At 42.8% G+C, this 19,349-nt stretch overlaps 1 protein-coding gene across 4 annotated transcripts in view; it reads left to right on the top strand.

The window, feature by feature from the left end:
• The window catches only part of CBL (Cbl proto-oncogene), a 118,368-nt gene extending 102,544 nt beyond the window's left edge, over nt 1-15,824 (top strand). For 3 of the 4 annotated variants that reach the window (XM_056542620.1, XM_056542619.1, XM_056542617.1), the window contains exon 16: nt 14,609-15,823. In XM_056542620.1, the coding sequence (XP_056398595.1) occupies nt 14,609-14,868 (260 nt within the window). In that variant the 3' untranslated portion in view covers nt 14,869-15,823. Of the gene's footprint in view, nt 1-14,608 lie in introns of all 4 variants that reach the window. The other variant, XM_056542618.1, reaches the window with a different exon arrangement.
• The last annotated feature ends 3,525 nt before the right edge of the window (nt 15,825-19,349 follow it).

The raw sequence follows: 19,349 nt of genomic DNA, 5'->3' as shown, positions 1-19,349 counted from the left end.
TCATGGCTCAGAATAGTGGTAAACGGCGTTTAGTGTGTGTGTGTGTGTGTGTGTGTGTGTGTGTGTGTGTGTGTGTGTGTGTGTTACATTTTTTTCTCCCTAAATGTACTTACACTTTTTTTTTTTTTTTTTTTTAATACTTCTTCTACAGATCCGTGTATCCTGTGGACTCCTTCGGATTCGGTGGACTACTTCGACCAGCGTTTTTCTTTGCTTGATGTTAATAAAATGGTTAACGAGGGCTTGTGGGGGAGTGTTTTTTTTGTAATAAATTTTTTTTTAAACCTATTATGTTTTTTTTTTTACTTTACTAGACAGGCTTGGTAGTGGAAGTTGTCTTACAGACGGAGTCCATTACTAAGCCGGGCTTAGCGTTAGCCACAAAAACAGCTAGCGCTAACCCCCAATTATCACCCCGGTACCCAACGCCACAGGGGTGCTGGGAAGAGCCGGTACCAACAGGCCCGGAGTGTCAAAAATTGCGCTCCTGTGCCTAGGCGGTAACAGGCTGGGGAGGGCCAGTAACAATGGTCCTCGCCCACCCTGGTAATGTCAGGCTGTTACTGTTTGGTTGGTATTTGGCTGAGAATAAAAATAGGGGGGACCCTATGTGTTTTTTTTTTTTTATATTTATTTATTTTTTTAAAAATCGCGTATTGTCCCCCCTATTTTCATTCTCAGCCAAATACCAACCAAACAGTAACAGCCTGACGTTACCAGGGTGGGCGAGGACCTATTTTTATTACTGGCCCTCCCCAGCCTAAATAATGCCAGCCTGTTACCGCCTAGGCGCAGGAGCGCCATTTTTTGACGCTCCGGGCCTGTTGGTACCGGCTCTTCCCGGCACCCCTGTGGCGTTGGGTATCGGGGTAATAATTGGGGGTTAGCGCTAGCTGTTTTTTTGGCTAACTCTAAGCCCAGCTTAGTAATGGACTCAGTCTATAAGACAGCTTCCACTACTAAGCCTGTCTAGTAAAGTACGGAAAAAACACAACAGGTTTTAAAAAATGTTTATTACAAAAAACACTCGTTAACCATTTTATTAAAATCAAACAAAGAAAAACGCTGGTCATCGAAGTGGTCCACCGAATCCAAAGGAGTCCACAGGATACACTGATTTGAAATGAGAAGAAAAAAAAAATGAGTTAGTACATTTATCACCTGCTCACACATCTCCCGCCCCGCACGACAACTGCCAGCATGCCCTTACAGTAAGGACATGCTGGGAGTTGTAGTTGTGTGGGCAAGTGACAAGCTTGTCCCCTGCCCCCAGCTGCAGGACTTCAACTCCCAGCATGCCCTTACAGTAAGGTGGGGCGGAGGCCGGGCACAGTGTTTCCCAACCTGGGAGTTGTAGTTTTGCAACATCTGGAGGCACCCTGGTTGGGAAACCCTAAAAGGCCAGTGTTTCCCAACAAGGGTGCCTCCAGATGTTGCAAAACTACAACTCCCTGCATGCCTGGACAGCTAAAGGGTGTCCAGGCATGCTGGGAGTTGTAGTCTTGCAACATCTGGAGGCACCCTGGTTGGGAAACAATGTTTTAGGGCTTGGGCAACTTACCGGCTTCCGTAGGATCCAGCGCCGCACGACACTGCCGCAAGACACTGCCGCCCGACTATCTCCGTCACCGATCGTCGCTGGAGCCTCGGAAGGGTAAGTGAACGTCTTCGCCGGTCCCCTTCAGCTTTTTAGTTTTGCAACAGCTGGAGGACTACAGTTTAGCCCACAAACCAGTGGTCTACAAACTGTGGCCCTCCAGCTGTTGCAAAACTACAACACCCAGCATGCCCTGACAGCCAAAGCCTTTGGCTCTCAGGGCAGGAGCCCGGGCTGACATTACAGTGCAGCCGCCTGGGCTCCTCATATGGCCTCCCCGCTACCCTCACTTATGGGGACACTGAAATCCCACCACCCCCTTGTCTCCCGCCCGTGCCGCTCAGCTCCCGCTGCTACAAGACTACAAATCCCAGCGTGTCCTCACTGGAAGGGCATGCTGGGACTTGTAGTCTTGCAACAGTTAGCAGACAGATGGGAGTTGTGTGGCGCTGGCAGGTGAGAAGGGGGGAGGGGGTTGGGGATGTAAATCACTGCAGTGTTCCTGTAGCGAAGTGAGGGTAGCGGGGAGAAAGTATGTCGGAGCCCGGGCAGCAGTAGCTTTTCCTGCTCCATGTTGGAGCTGGAGTAAATTTAGTCAATTTTTACGGCCGTTGCGACAGTTTATTGCGCAACTGCGACTGTCTCAGTTAATAAATACCTGACCACTGCAAGTCAAAAATGAAAACTTGCGTAAATCAAGCGGGAAAAAAAAATTTACTTTCTAGCTCTTGTTAGAGAAAGTCGCACGAAAAATAGGGTAGGCGCAATTGCGACAATTTTGCGCCAAAAATAGTCAGAAAAAATTACTAAACCCCTTAGTAAATGCCCCTCCATGTGTTTATCGGTCTCGCCGCCAATGCAGATTCCCTGTTCTGTCCAATGGAGAAGAGAGAAATCTTGGCTCATACTACAGCAGCCGCCTCCATTGTACACAACAAGGAACCACGTATCAGCACAGTAAACAGCGCCAGAAACCGGGTCACCCTGGTGTCAGATTCCCTTTAAAATAGAAGTACTCGTACTTGGTATCGGCGAGTACTAGAATTAAAGTATCGGTACTCGTACTCGGTCTTAAAAAAAAATGGTATCGGGACATCCCTAGTCACACATTACAAAATCCGATGCACAACGGAAATTACGTTGCATATTCTTTTTTGAGCAGACACAGGGCTGTGCGCAGCAAAGTTTGGAGACTGGCCATGCGTCAGTCACTTTGGCGTGTTAGCCTCATCTCTAAATCTCACGGCACCCACTGCAGGGCTGCCGCTGCGAGGCCCTTTGTGTGTGCTCATGGGAGAATACGCAACGTATGTTGCATATACGCAGTTTGTGACCCTACCCTAAAATTTTTTTACCAGAGCACCACTTTCTACTTAGTTATATAGTTTTAAAGGGGTACTCCGGTGCTTCGACATCTTATCCCCTATTCAAAGGATAGCTGTCACGCCCCCTCCCATAGGTTTGCATTGAGGGGCGGAGCCGTGACGTCACACGGGGGCAAAGCCGTGAAGTCACAAAGCTCGGTCCCTGTGATCGACAGTAATCAGACCCTGGAGCGAACACGCTCAGATGACTGATTATAACGGGGTTCTGCGTGCAAGATCACGGGGGTCCCCAGCGGCGGGACCCCCGCGATCAGGCATCTTATCCCCTATCCTTTGGATAGGGAATAAGATGTCTAAGCGCCGGAGTACCCATTTAAGGTTAAAAAAAAAAAAAAAAACAACCAGTTCATCCTAACACCTAAAATCCTCCTTGGTTATCCAGAGGAAGGCAGAAACACCCCATGAGGCCAATACCAATTGCACCATGACAGAGGAAAAATTCCCAACTCCAACATGGAAATCAGAATAAATTCCTGGATCAACATTTTATCCACATAAATCTAGTGTCCATAACTTGTAATATTTATTTTTCCAGAAAAGCATCTTTGAACTTGTGAGTCAGACATTACAACAGCCTTTGGCAGATAGTTCCATAGTCTCGCTGCTCTTAAAGTAAAGCATGCCAGTCAATTATGAGGATGGATGGGAGGATGGGGAAGGGAGGAGGAGGAGGGATGGATGGGCATGGGCGAGGATGGGGATATGGACGGGGATGGATGGATGGATGGGGACGGGGATGGATGGATGGGGACGGGGATGGATGGATGGGGACGGGGATGGATGGATGGGGACGGGGATGGATGGGGACGGGGATGGATGGGGACGGGGATGGATGGGGACGGGGATGGATGGGGATGGGGATGGATGGATGGGGACGGGGATGGATGGGGACGGGGATGGATGGATGGGGATATGGATGGGGATGGATGGATGGGGATATGGATGGATGGATGGATGGGGACGGGGATGGATGGGGATATGGATGGATGGATGGGGATATGGATGGATGGATGGGGACGGGGATGGATGGATGGGGATATGGATGGATGGGGGTGGATATGGATGGATGGGGATGGATGGGGATATGGATGGATGGGGGTGGATATGGATGGATGGGGATGGATATGGATGGATGGGGATGGATGTGGATGGATGGATGGATGGATGTGGATGGATGGATGGATGGATGTGGTTGGATGTGGATGGATGGATGGATGGATGTGGATGGATGGATGGATGGATGTGGATGGATGGATATGGTTGGATGTGGATGGATGGATGGATGGATATGGTTGGATGTGGATGGAGGGATGGATTATGATGATACCACCACCTTCTTCTTCTAGACTTTTAGAATGCCCCCTTGTCATGTTTACTGGCCTAGGTATAAAAAGATCCCTAGAAAGATCTCTATACTGTTACATAGTTAGTACAGTTGAAAAAAGACATACGTCCATCAAGTTCATCCAGGGGATTGAAGGGTAAGGGTGTGGCGCGATATTGGGGAAGGGATGGGATTTTCTTTTTCTTCATAAGCATTAATGTTATTTTGTTCCAGGAATGTATCTAACCCTGTTTTAAAGTTGTTAAATATTCCTGCTGTGACCAGTTCCTGAGGTAGACTGTTCCATAAGTTCACAGTTCTTATGGTAAAGAAGGCGTGTCGCCCCTTGAGACTAAACCTTTTCTTCTCCAGACGGAGGGAGTGCCCCCTCGTCCTTTGGGGGGGATTTAACCTGGAACAGTTTTTTTCCATATTTTTTGTATGGGCCATTAACCCCTTAAGGACAGGGGGTTTTCCGTTTTTGCATTTTCTTTTTTTGCTCCTTGCCTTAAAAAAATCATACCTTTTTCAATTTTGCACCTAAAATTCCATATAATTGCTTATTTTTTGCGCCACCAATTCTACTTTGTAATGACGTCAGTCATTTTGCCCAAAAATCTACGGTGAAACGGAAAAAAAAATCATTGTGCGACAAAATTTTTAAAAAAACGCAGTTTTGTAACTTTTGGGGGCTTCCGTTTCTACGTAGTACATTTTTCGGTAAAAATGACACTTTATCTTTATTCTGTAGGTCCATACGATTAAAATGATACCCTACTCATATAGGTTTGATTTTGTCGTACTTCTGGAAAAAATCATAACTACATGCAGGAAAATTAATACGTTTAATATTGTCATCTTCTGACCCCTATAACTTTTTTATTTTTCCGTGTATGGGGCGGTTTAAGGGCTCATTTTTTTGCGCCGTGATCTGAAGTTTTTAACGGTACCATTTTTGCATTGATAGGACTTATTGATCGCTTTTTATTCATTTTTAAATGAAATAAAAAGTGACCAAAAATGCACTATTTTGGACTTTGGAATTTTTTTGCGCGTACGCCATTGACAGAGCGGATTAATTAACAATATATTTTTATAATTCGGACATTTCCGCACGCGGTGATACCATATATTTTTATTTACACTTTTTTTTTTATTGGAAAAGGGGGGTGATTCAAACTTTTAATAGGGAAGGGGTTAAATGATCTTCATTCACTTTTTTTTTGCAGTGTTATAGCTCCCATAGGGACCTATAACACTGCACACACTGATCTTTATCATTGATCACTGGTTTCTCATAGGAAACCAGTGATCGATGATTCTGTCGCTTGACTGCTCATGCCTGGATCTCAGGCACTGAGCAGTCATTCGGCAATCGGACAGCGAGGAGGCAGGTAGGGGCCCTCCCGCTGTCCTGTAAGCAGTTCGGGATGCCGCGATTTCGCCGCGGCTATCCCGAACAGCCCACTGAGTTAACGGCAGCTTTTACTTTCACTTTTAGCCGTGCGGCTCAGCTCTGAGCGCGCGGCTAAAGGGTTAATAGCGCGCCGCCATCGGCGCTGCGCGCTATTAGCGACGGGTCCCGGCTTCACTATGACGCCGGGCCCGCCGTGATATGATGCGGGGTTACCGTGTAACCCCGCGTTATATCACTGGCGCAGGACCAAGGACGTACCTGTACGTCCTTAGTCCTTAAGGGGTTAATATACTTTTATCATATCCCCCTTTAAACCTCTCTTCTCAAGACTAAACAATTGTAACTCCTTTAATCGCCACTCATATTTAAGATGTTCCATGCCCCATATTAGTTTAGTCACGTTGTCTCTGCACCCTTTCCAGCTCCACAGTGTCCCTTTGATGGACTGGTGCCCAAAACTGAACAGCATATTCCAGGTGAGGGCGTACCAATGCTTTATAAAGGGGGAGTATTATGTCCCTGTCCCTCGAGTCCATGCCTCTTTTTATACATGACAATGTCCTGCTGACATTGCATGCTATTCTGTAGTCTGTGATCTACAAGTACACCCAGATCCTTCTCTACCAGTGACTCTGACAGTTTAATCCCCCCTAAGACATACGACGCATGCAGGTTATTAGTACCCAGATGCATAACTTTACATTTATCCACATTGAACCTCATTTGCCAAGTGGATGCCCAGACACTTAGTCTATCCAAGTCATCTTGTAACCTATACACATCCTCTATAGACTGTACCATGCTACAAAGCTTGGTGTCATCTGCAAAGATAGAAACAGCTGTTAATGCCATCCTCTATATCATTGATAAATAAATTAAACAGTGGGCCCAGTACTGAACCTTGGGGTACACCACTAATAACCAGGGACCATTCAGAGTACGAATAATTGACCACCACTCTCTGGGTACGATCCATGAGCCAGTGTTCAATCCAGTTACAAACTAACATTTCCAAACCCAAAGACCTTAACTTACCTGTCAGACGTCTATGAGGGACAGTATCAAACGCTTTAGCAAAATCCAGAAACCTTATGGGGGATATTTATCAAAACTTGTGCAGAGGAAAAGTTGTCCAGTTGCCCATAGCAACCAATCAGATCACTGCTTTCGTTTTGCAGAGGCCTTGTTAAAAATGAAAGAAGCGAGCTGATTGGTTGCTATGGGCAAGTTTTCCTCTGCACATGTTTTGATAAATCTCTCCCCATATCCACAGCCATTCCTCTGTCAAGGCTTCTACTCACATCTTCATAAAAGCAAATTAGATTGGTTTGACAACTTCTATCCTTAGTAAACCCATGCTGGCTATCACTATTAATACAATTATTCCCTATGTATTCCTGTATGTAGTCCCTTATAAGTCCTTCAACCAATTTATCCACAATGCATGTTAAACTTGCCGGTCTATAGTTTCCTGGGGAAGACCTAGAGCCCTTTTTTGAAGATTGGTACCACATTCGCCTTGCGCCAGTCCCTTGGCACAATACCAGACACCAGTGAATCTCTAAATATCAGGAACAGGGGTACAGATATTACTGAACTTACCTCTCTAAGAACTCTTGGGTGCAATCCATCTGGCCCTGGAGATTTGCTTACATTTATATTACTTAACTTACCTTGTACCATTTCTACATTAAGCCAGTTCACTACATTACATGATGTGTTACCAGCACTGACCTGGCCAATGTCAGCTCCTTCTTCCATAGTATATACAGAACTAAAGAACCCATTCAGTATTTCCGCTTTCTCTTTATCGCCTGTGACAACCTCCCCATTATCATTATTAAGGGGTCCTACATGCTCTGTCCTTGTTTTTTTTGCATTTATAGATCTAAAAAAATATTTAGGATTAGTTTTGCTTTCTTTGGCCACCTGTCTCTCATTTTGAATTTTTGCTGTTTTTGTTACATTTTTACAGATTTTATTAAGCTCCTCGTACTGTTTAAATGTTATAGCTGACCCATCAGATTTGTATTTTTTGAAAGCTATTTTTTGTTGTTTATTGCTCTTTTAACATCACTTGTCAGCCATTTGTTCATTCATTTGTTATTACATTGAGATAAAATCAACCCTAAGACATTATTTCTCCAAACTGTGCAACTTTCTCCAAATCTGTGCAGCTCCTCAACATTACTGTGGGCCACTGTGTTGCTTCCTTGATTAATGTTAGAGATGATTTAAGTTACAGTGATTCTATTAGTCTCCTAGGACTGTATCCACCTTTTCCAGCCCACCGTAGCACCTGAGAGCTGAACTAATTTATGCAGGCTAATGTCAGCAAACACCGAGACGAGCAGTTTGTGACAAATCGAATCACTGTAACTTCGCTCATCTCTAATTAATGTTCTCTTTGCCCGGCTTTCAGTTTGGGTATACGGCCTTGTCTTGTTAGGTCGGTGGTTTTGCCATATTATTTTTATTTTCTAATTGGACATGGTGCACCATAAAATCTAAGATTCGGATTGATATCCCCAGATCTTTGTTAGAAGTTTTTAGTAAGGGAGATTTTTATTAGTAAATTTTGAAATATATTGACACACACACACACTCTTCCAAATAATCGACTATTTTTTGTTGGTCTATTTCATAAAATGAATTAGAATCTGTGGTTAACCTGACAGTGTAGAAAAGTCCATGAATACTTATACAGGACACTGTAACTGAGCCAAATGGAGGTCATTCCCTTTTTTTTTTATATTTCGATGTACACGCACAAAACAGGAATTATAAAATAAAGGAAACTCCATATCTATGCATTTCATTTAACTTCAATGGGGAATGTTCAGAATCTGTGCTAAAAATTGCAGCACAAAAGACCCAAAAAAATCGCAGTTTCCTGCACCCTATACTTCAGTGGTAATTGCAGAAACAGCACTGAAAAAGATGCTGCTTCTTTATTTACTACTGCTTTTTATTCAGCTCAGCCCCACCAACTTTGTGTTGTTGCACCATTGTCTGTCAGCACGTTTCTGCAACTCATAGAGGGGCGATGTGTGAAACCGTGTAGAGGAAGGGTGGTGCAGCATCCCATAGTAACCAATCAGATTGTTTTGATTTTAGTTTATTTTATTTTTTTTATTTTTTGCTCTTTTAAAAAAAAAAAAAATCTGGTTGCTAGGGGCTACTGCACAACTTTTCCTCTAGGTTTTGATTAATCTAGAGTGTGCATGCGGATGGGCTGACAGATTCAATTTAGTGGTTTGATAGAGAGGTAGGGAAACAGAATCCCCATTTTCTGTGTAATGTAAATTATGGGAACAATCATATAGGGTAGACTTCCTCCACTCTGTTGCTAATATCAAGGAAAGATGAAAGATGACAGTTTTTGAGCCAAAGCCAGAAGTGTACCCACTTCCTTTTAAGTCCTTTTTTTATCTTATCAATTCCTTTTTAATACAATTCTGGCTTTGGCTCAGGAAATGCAGTGGCAGTTATAATATATAAAACTAAAAAAAGGCCAAGTGGAAAAACAGCCTTAGGGGTTGGAGGCTGGTCCACTCATCAGTCACGTCTGCGTGCTGGCCCCACCTCCAGACTTTACTGTACACACACGGCTGCCGCAGGTAGCCTTTTGTATCAGGCAAATATGCAGCGGATTTCGCGCAGCAGGAAATACACTTCATGTGACCATACCCTTAGAGGGTTAAGTGGGGGAAAAATGCAATAAACAAGTTATGTAATTGCCAGTAACATTGATGCTTCTCATGTACACACAGGACAGCATATCATGAAAAGTTACCTGAAATGACTTACACTTCAAAGATAATGTAATAGAAGAAAACATTGTTTTTAACCCCTTGGGGACGGAGCCCATTATGACCCTAAGGGCGGGAGCATTTTTTGCAAATCTGACCACTGTCACTTTAAGCATTAATAACTCTGGGATGCTTTTACTTATAAATTTGATTCCGAAATTGTTTTTTCGTGACATATTCTACTTTATGGTAGTGGTAAATTTTCGTTGATACTTGCATCATTTCTTGGTGAAAAATTCAAAAATTTTATGCAAAATTTTAAAATTTAGCATTTTTCTAACTTAAGCTCTCTGTTTGTAAGGAAAATAGACATTTCAAATAAATTATATATTGATTTGCATATACAATATGTCTACTATATATTTGCATCATAAAGTTGACATGTTAATACTTTAGGAACACATCAGAGGGCTTCAAAGTTCAGCAGCAATTTTCCAATTTTTCACAAAATTTTCAAAATCGGAATTTTTCAGGGACCAGTTCAGTTTTGAAGTGGATTTGAAGGGCCTTCATATTAGAAATAACCCATAAATGACCCAATTATAAAAACTGCACCCCTCAAAGTATCCAAAATGATATTCAGTAAATGTGTTAAAGAAGATATCCCATGCAGCAAAGAAAAAAAAATACCTAGCCATTCCATAGTATATTCACCTACCACCTCTCTGACATGTTTGTGATTTTTTTTCCGCCCCCCATTCACCGGCTATTCAGCTCATAAATTCCAGTTACTTCCTGGTTATGGTGGCTATGCCTGTGATCTCAAAGACTACATTTCCCTGCATGCACTGCTCACATTTCCTGCTCTCAGCTACCTGAGCAGAGAGCTTGTTACCTCCCCTAACTTATGTTAGTCACTCCCACATAACACTGAGCTCCAATTATAGCCCTATACAGCAGGGTGGCCACGAGGAAACAAAATGTAATCTCAGTGCTCAGAGAGAGGGACCCTGGAGTTGAAGCTGCAGTTTTACACTGTAAAATCACTCCCTCCCCCTCCTCCTCTCAATGAAACAGCTTTACAGTGGCACAATCACCTCCCCCCTTCTCTGCCCTGCACTCCTCTCTCCCCAGTGCTCAGTGTGACAATTCTACTCTCCCTCCCCTCCATTCTCAGTGTGACAGCCCTACGCTGGCAGCTCCCTCCCCTCCCCCCTCTCCTCCGTTATCAGTGTAAAAACATTAGCAAGGAGAGGGGAGAGAACTATGATCTGAATCAGCCGGCATATAGGCAGTGCTGCTCAGCCAATCACTGCAGAACAGAGGGAGGACAGTGTGAATATTCATCAGATGGGAGGGGCTAAGGCCCGAGCTCAGGGAGCTCTCTGCAGCACAGGGGTTTTCTGGGTAATTGTCACGTCACGGCCCCGGGATGCTGCTGATAACAGCCTGAATAGGGGGTCGCAAGTCATGAAAACCTGGAACAGCTGAATTTCCTGTCAGACAGAAGAATGCAGAAAAAGCTTGTTTCTAAGCAGCATTGGTAATGGAAGTGATTTACAAACCTATATAACTTTACCTTCTGCACTAAAAGCTGAACAATTGTTTACTGTGAGACTTGTCCTTTAACCCTTTAGGTGTTTCACAGGAATAGCAGCAAAGTGAAGGAGAACATTGAAAATCTTCATTTTTTACACTTGCATGTTCTTGTAGACTCAGCTTTTGAATTTTTACAAGTGGTAATAGGAGAAAAAGCCCCCCAAAATTTGTAACCTAATTTCTCTCGAGTAAGGAAACACCTCATATGTGTATGTCAAGTGTTCGGCAGGCGCAATATAGGGCTTCGAAGGGAAGGAGCAACAATGGGATTTTGGAGAGGGAATTTTGCTGAAATGTTTTTTGGGGGGCATGTTACATTTAGAAAGCACCTATGGTGCCAGAACAACAGAAAACCCCACATGGCATACCATTTTGGAAACTACACCCCTCAATGCATGTAACAAGGGGTCAAGTTAGCCTTAACACCCCACAGGTTTTTGACGACTTTTCGTTAAAATCGGATGTGTAAATGAAGAAAAAAATTTTTTTTCACTTAAGTGCAGTTTTTCCCCCAAATTTACCATTTTTACAAAGGGTAATGGGAGAAAATGCCCCCCCAAAATTTGTTACCCCATCTCTTCTGAGTATGGAAATACCCCATGTTAGGACGTAAAATGCTCTAAGGGCGAACTACAATGCTCAGAGGAGAAGGAGCGCCATTGAGCTTTTGGAAAGAGAATTCGTTTAGAATGGTAGTCAGGGGCCATGTGTGTTTACAAAGCCCCCCGTGGTGCCAGAACAGTGGACCCCCCACATGTGACCCCATTTTGGAAACTACACCCCTCACAGAATTTAATAAGGGGTGCAGTGAGTATTTACACCCCACTGGCGTTTGACAGATCTGTGGAACAGTGGGCTGTGCAAATGAAAAATAAAATTTTTCATTTTCACGGACCACTGCTCCAAAAATCTGTCAGACACCTATGGGGCGTAAATGCTCACTGCACCCCTTATACATTACGTGAGGGGTGTAGTTTCCAAAATGGGGTCACGTCGTGGGGCAGGTTCCATTGTTCTGGCACTACAGGGGCTTTGTAAACACACGTGGCCTTCAATTACGGACAAATTTTCTCTTCAAAATCCCAAAGGCGCTCCTTCTCTTCTGAGCATTGTAGTTTTCCCGCAGAGCACTTTACATCCACATATGGGGTATTTTCTTACTCAGAAGAAAAGGGGTTACAAATTTTGGGGGGCTTTTTTTCCTATTTTCCCTTGTAAACATGAAAAATTCAGGGTAACACCAGCATTTTAGTGAGAGAATTATTATTTATTTTTATTTTTTTTTCATTTTCCTATCCAATTTTAATGAAAATTCGTCAAACACCTGTGGGGTGTTAATGCTCACTATACCCCTTATCATGTTCCGTGAGGGGTGTAGTTTCCAAAATGGGGTCACATGTGGGTATTAATTTTTTTGCGTTTGTCAGAACCGCTGTAAAATCAGCGACCTCTGTGCAAATCACCAATTTAGGCCTCAAATGGTGCGCTCTCAATCCTGAGCTTTGTTGTGCGTCCGCAGAGCATTTTACGCCCACATATGGGGTATTTCCATACTCAGGAGAAATTGCATTACAAATTTTGGGGGTCTTTTTTTCCTTTTTACTGCTTGTGAAAATAAAATGTATGGGGCAACACCAGCATATTAGTGTAACATTTATTTTTTTTACACCAACAGGCCCCCAACTTTTCCTTTTCATAAGGGGTAAAAGGAGAAAAAGCCCCCCAAAATTTGTAGTGCAATTTCTCCTGAGTACGGAAATACCCCATATGTGGCCCTAAACTGTTTCCTTGAAATACGACAGGGCTCCAAAATGAGAGAGCGCCATGCGCATTTGAGGACTAAATTAGGGATTGCATAGGGGTGGACATAGGGGTATTCTACGCCAGTGATTCCCAAACAGGGTGCCTCCAGCTGTTGCTAAACTCCCAGCATGCCTGGACAGTCAGTGGCTGTCCAGAAATGCTGGGAGTTGTTGTTTTGCAACAGCTAGAGGCTCCGTTTTGGAAACACTGCCATACAAGACGTTTTTCATTTTTATTGAGGGGACAGTGTAAGGGGGTGTATATGTAGTGTTTTACCCTTTATTTTGTGTTAGTGTAGTGTTTTTAGGGTACATTGGCACTGGCGGAGGTTTACAGTGAGTTCCCTGCTAGGAGTTTGCGCTGTGTCGAAAAATTTGCCGCAGCCCAAACTTGAAGCAGGAAACTTACTGTAAATCTGCCCGTGTGAATGTACCCTGTACCCTGAATGTACCCCTCGCATGGAGGGGCAAAACCTCCAGCTGTTTCAAAACTACAACTCCCAGCATGTACTGACAGAGCGTGCATGCTGGGAGTTGTACTTTTGCAACAGCTGGAAGCACACTGGTTGGAAAACCTTCAGTTAGGTTCTGTTACCTAACTCAGTATTTTCCAACCAGTGTGCCTCCAGCTGTTGCAAAACTACAACTCCCAGCATGTACTGATCGCCGAAGGGCATGCTGGGAGATGTAGTTATGCAACAGCTGGAGGTACTTAACTACAACTCCCAGCATGCTGTTTGGGCATGCTGGGATTTGCAGTTTTGCAACATCTGGAGGGCTACAGTTTATAGACCACTGCACAGTGATCTCCAAACGTTGACAAATCCCAGCATGCCCAGACAGCAAACAGCTGTTTGGGCATTCTAGGAGTTGTAGTTTTGCAAGATCTGGAGGGATAAAGTATAGAGACCACTGTATAATGATCTCAAACTGTAGCCCTCCAGCTGTTGCAAAAATAATATTCCAGCATTCCCAAACAGCTGTCTGGGCATGCTGGGAGTTGTAGTTTTGCAACATCTGGAGGGCTACAGGTTAGAGACCACTGTATAATGGTCTGACTGTAGCCCTCCAGATGTTGCTAGGCAACTTACCGGCTTCCGTAGGATCCAGGGAGCCGTCCTCTTCTGCCGCATGACGTCGCCTCCCGCCTATCTCGGTCGCCTACAGCCTCTGGATCGGTAAGTGGATCTTCGGCGCCGGTTTCCCCGTCCTGCCACGCCTATTGTGGATGGGCAGGAAGGGGAAAACGAAAGTTAACACCCCCCCCGCCCCCGATCTGCTATTGGTGGTCGCGTCTAGACCACCAATAGCAGGGATAGGAGGGGCACCCCTGCTACCTCACTCACTCCTATCCCTTCAGGGTGATCTTAGGTGTCTTAGACAACCGTGATCCCCCTAATATTCCGGGTCACCATAGACCCGTATGACCCGGAATCGGTGCAAATCGCAAGTGTGAATTCGACCGAAATTCCCACGGGCGTATGGATACGCCCTTCGTCCCCAACAGGTTAAAGAATATGATTTGCTATTTCTCCCACTGTTCTGTCTTTCTGTATATCATGGGTATATTTTTCTTGCATTGTACACAACCTCTGTTTCCTACAGGTAAATGTTATACTTTTTACCTTCTTTCTGTTAGGTTGTCTATATTGCTTTTATTCTAGATGTACTTCCCAACTTTATTGCTGTGGTATCATAAAACTTGACTAATAATGTTTTTATATCTTTACAGTGACCTTTGAGTCTTCAGCTGTTCCTGAGCGTCCACCAAAACCCTTTCCAAGGAGGATGAACTCTGAGCGTCGCCCTGCACCCGCAGGTGATGTAGGATCTGCTCCACACTCCAGTGAGATTGAAAGTTTGTTGAACCAGGGCTATTCTCAACAGGATGTAAATAAAGCCTTGCTCATTGCTCATAACAACATTGAAATGGCTCGAAATATCCTTCGTGAGTTTGTAGCCATACCCTCTCCTCCTCACGTGGCTACATAGCAGTCGGATCCACGAATACTCCCACACAGTTTCATGAGAAGAGTAAAGATTGCACCTCTGATCCTAAAGCTCATGGTCAGCAGGGAGCAGCTATGGGACCAGTGGGGGTGGTAAGTGTGGGTACCTGGATAAAAGGAAGAAATTGTCCATACTTGACCCCTAACTGGAAGCATACAGCGTACGGACACAAGCCTGCCTACTGATAAGCATTATAAATCAGGTGATTCCTAACCAATCAGAACGCACTGTTCTAGAAAGCTCTGTTTCCCCAATTTTCATTTTTATCATCTGACAATGCAGATGTGGGAAGCTTTGATTGGCTCAGGTGATTATCATGGATACACTGAACCCATCTTCTCCACCCTTAACCCTTTTTAATTTAACTGCCGGTCACTATAGGCCCTTTGATTCTGTGTTTTGCGTACATCGCTCAAGGTGACTTTTTTCACCAACCTCTTTCTTCAGTGTTATTTAATATAACTTACTGGCATCTTGTATAGATGCTAGGTTCTCACTGATAAAAATCATGTTGCCTTAGAATAAAAATAACGAAGGCCCTTTAAAATGGTTGGCATTTACTGATTGTCTCATATTTCTTGGCCCAGGATATCTGTTACCTGCTGCATATTTTTGTGGTGTGTGTGTGTGTGCCTTTTTTTTTTTTTTCTTAATTATGGAATCCTGTGACTGAAGGCAATAATGCATTCCAGAGGTTGGGTAGTTGGGTTCTGCTACTCCCAATTTTAGGGATGTACTAATGCCACATAACTCAGGGTGAAAGGGTGGGGTGCTTAGTTACAAACAGAGAAGATCTTGTGCAGGGTGGAAGGAAATAAGGGGTGAAAATATACCGTCACTTATGTGCTCCCCAGACTTTACGAAGAATAGCAATGGTTTTGTGACTGTTTCTCTGTATACCTAACCTATGTAACATACAGTATATTTGTGTGTATGTATGTGTATTATATATATAATATATATATATATATATATATATATATATATATATATATATATATATATATATATATATATATAGTGTGTCAAAGGTGCGTTTAGATTTTACTATTGTATACTACTCAGTTGGGTGTTACTCTGAATTGTGCAATTATATCTGTTTCTGGAATTATACAAACAACGAAAATCTATTGTGCTTACCTTTTTGTATATATCCAGATATTCCAGAGTAATGCACTCCTTTTTAAACCACTTTTATGGTCTGATATTGATCTTCCACATGTAGCTCTTTACACCTAGCTATTCCCTAGCTTTTTTTTATTTCTAAGATAAAGCTGAAGTGGGTTCCAGAGAATTCATTAATTCTGCAAAACTTTACAAAAAAAAGGCAATTTATTGATAAAATAAGTATAGCATTCTAAACGTCATTGTGTTTTAAAGCACATGGAGGCCATGTTTTAAGAATTTTAACATGTCCCACTTCGGTGGTTGATCTTTAAAATGCTATTAGAAATTTTTGACCTTAGTCATAATACTGTGGCCCACTGTAAGATTTACAGAGATGCTTTTCTTAAAGCGCAACTGTCACCTCCATACAGGTACGGAGGTGCAGTAACCATTGCATAAAGCAGAATGTGAAGTAAAAGCGGGGGCTTTTACTTGCATTCGCCACGGTCTGTAAAGGAAAATTCTTACTTTATTGGATGGGCCGGTCAACTCCCATCCGACTGTGTCCCGGCATCAGAATAAAGTAAGACTGGGTTTACACCATGTTTTTTTAAGACAGAGAATGGATCTGGCTGGGGGATGGGACAACCGGGCGCTCCCATATTCCATCCGGGCCCGGCCCATATCTCATTCGTTTGACCAGAATAACTGACTGCCTCCGATCGGCTCATTCAAATGAATGAGATATGGGCCGGGTCCGGCTGGGATACGGGAGCGCTTGGTTTTCCCATCCTCCAGCCAGATCTGGTCCTGTATTAAGCAAACGTGGTGGGAACCCAGCCTAAGAATTTTCCTTTACAGACCGCGGCAAATGTGAGTAAAAGCACCCGCTTTTACTTTACATTCTGCTCTATGCAATGTAGGTGAAGGAGAAGGGTGAAACTGGAAAGTTGTGTCTGCACTGCTGGCAAGTAGGGGAGGATCAGCAAGGATCGAGAGCCATCAGTGTCAGAAATTATCCTTTATTTAGTTCACACAACGCGTTTCTGGGAGTAAACCCTTTCATCAGACGTGATGATCACGCCTAATGAAAGGGTTTACTCCCAGAAATGCATTGTGTGAACTAAATAAAGGATAACTTCTAACACTGATTGTTCTTGATCCTTGCTGATCCTCCCCTACTTGCCAGCAGCGCGGACACAACTTCCCGGTTTCACCCTTCTCCTTCACCTATATTCAACGCCGGCGCCTTTGGTGTGGGAAGCTGCAGCAGCTCTAATCTTCTTCAAAATGCCCTTGTAAGTGTTGTGCCTGGAATCTGCACAACCTTTCCAGGTGAACACTTTTCTTTTATCCACGTACTTCTACTATATTTTGGTGATCCTGCACAAGGAAGCGCTTCTTGTCTATTTGTTTTGCTCTATGCAATGGTAACTGCACCTGTACGGAGGTGACAGTTTTGCTTTAAATGGTCACAGAGAATAGCAGACTGTCAGTCTGCCTAATAAAGGTACAGTAAATGTATTTCCTGTTCCCTGCACAACATTTTATCTGGATAAAACTTTGATGCCAACTTTACCATTATGTATTGTATTAAGTAGTTTGCTCTCTTTTCCCTTTACACATCTGTGACACTTTTATTTTTTATTTTTATTTTTTTATTTCATTTTTTTTTTTTCTTTTGTTTTTTCTTTTCCTTTTTCATTTTTGGATTTATGATGAAAATGTGACCAGTTTTAAGAAGTCATTTGTTTTAGAGGGTCAAAATAAGTTTTTAATTCCACAGTTACTTGTGTTCTATCTTTACTTACCTCATGCTGTGGGGTTTTTGTCCTTCTTTCTTGCAGTGTCCTATTACATTTGCATACCATGCACACATTGACATTTGATATCACAAGGTCATCTGCTATCACTGGTAATACATGTACTGTATTTGCAATCATGTATAAATCAGAGGAAGTATGGAGTGTTTGCAGCATTATACTTCACCTCTCTTTCTCAGATTGTTTTTCTGAAAAGCCACTAGCACAGAACTGCTTCAATCCATTAGCAGATTTGTGTTTTCTAAAGTGTAAGCCAGTATGATTTCTTATATTAAAGGGGTACACCAGTGGAAAATAAACCAAACAGTTCCTGACACAGGCAGGGGTGGCAGCAGAACACTGTGGTCAGACTGGAAAGAACTTCCTCTGCAGCATACAGCACCCGATAAGTACTGGAAGGATTAATGTTTTTAAGTAAAAATCCTTTACAAATCTGTATAATTTTCTGGTACCAGTTGATTTTAAAACCTTTTTTCCCACTGGGGTACCCCTTTTAAATCAACATAAAGGCATTTAATGCATACCATCGTGCAGGAACCTTGATCTATTAAAATACTGCCAAATAGAAAGGTTCATGGTGTGCATTCGATCTCCCTATGAGTGAGTGGTTTTGCTACTCTTGCCATATTATGGCCTCATGATAAACAGCTAGTGTGTGTATTAGAGGTATCTTGGCAGCTGCTACTGTTAAGACACGTGCTCTGTTTACTTCCAGTATATAATGCAGTTTGTTACTCCAGGTGTTAACAGTGTTGTTAGAAGCTTGAATGTTTTATGACCATGAAGCTGGGTTCACAAGTTTTCTAATTGGCATTGGTTACAAGCAGTTTAGTTGTTGTTGGCCACCTAGTTAAATTGGCGGTTTAACCCGCAATACCATGTGACAATCAACAGTCCCTGCTTTTAGCGTCTGTCATTTTAAAAACCATACTGACTTGCATGTCAACACCGCTTCATCCACAATTTGTGGACTCAGCCGATGCCTATCTTTTTAATCAGTCTTGATTTTTTTCATCAAGACCCCAAAGGTAAATATTATTGCATATAAGAGCCCCCATGAATCTCCTAATCCTGATATGTTTTGTATTTTATGCCTCTGTTCTTTTAACGATTGTAGGTTAAACTAAAATGAAAAAAAGTACAACTTATTTATTTAATGACTTTCTTCTGTTGACTAAAGAGCTTTTCTTATTTTATTTTCAGTTTTGTTTTTCTGGAAAAGTTGTTGGGGAGAAAATTATTTTTAAAATAAACTTTTTTTGTCTGGTAAATTTTCGTGTACTTTCTTTTAATAGGTGTATTCTATCCCTATTCAATTCACAGCACTATTATTTCCAGTAAAAAAAAAACATGAGCTAAATAACTAACAGACTGGTACAGTGGAAGAGAGGACTCTGCTGTCCACAAGAGCTTCTAATTTATAAAAGGAAGGGGAAAGGATAAAGTTGGTGAAGGGGGGGGGGGCTGTTCATATGGCAGTGTAATAGCAGCTGGTTTAGTCTGCATCTGATTTAATTTTAATATTTTAATTTT

This window comes from Hyla sarda, chromosome 10, assembly GCF_029499605.1.
Source record: "Hyla sarda isolate aHylSar1 chromosome 10, aHylSar1.hap1, whole genome shotgun sequence".
Classification (NCBI taxonomy): domain Eukaryota; kingdom Metazoa; phylum Chordata; class Amphibia; order Anura; family Hylidae; genus Hyla; species Hyla sarda.
The sequence above is the reverse complement of the archived record's forward strand: the minus strand, read 5'-3'. Positions and strand labels throughout refer to the sequence as shown.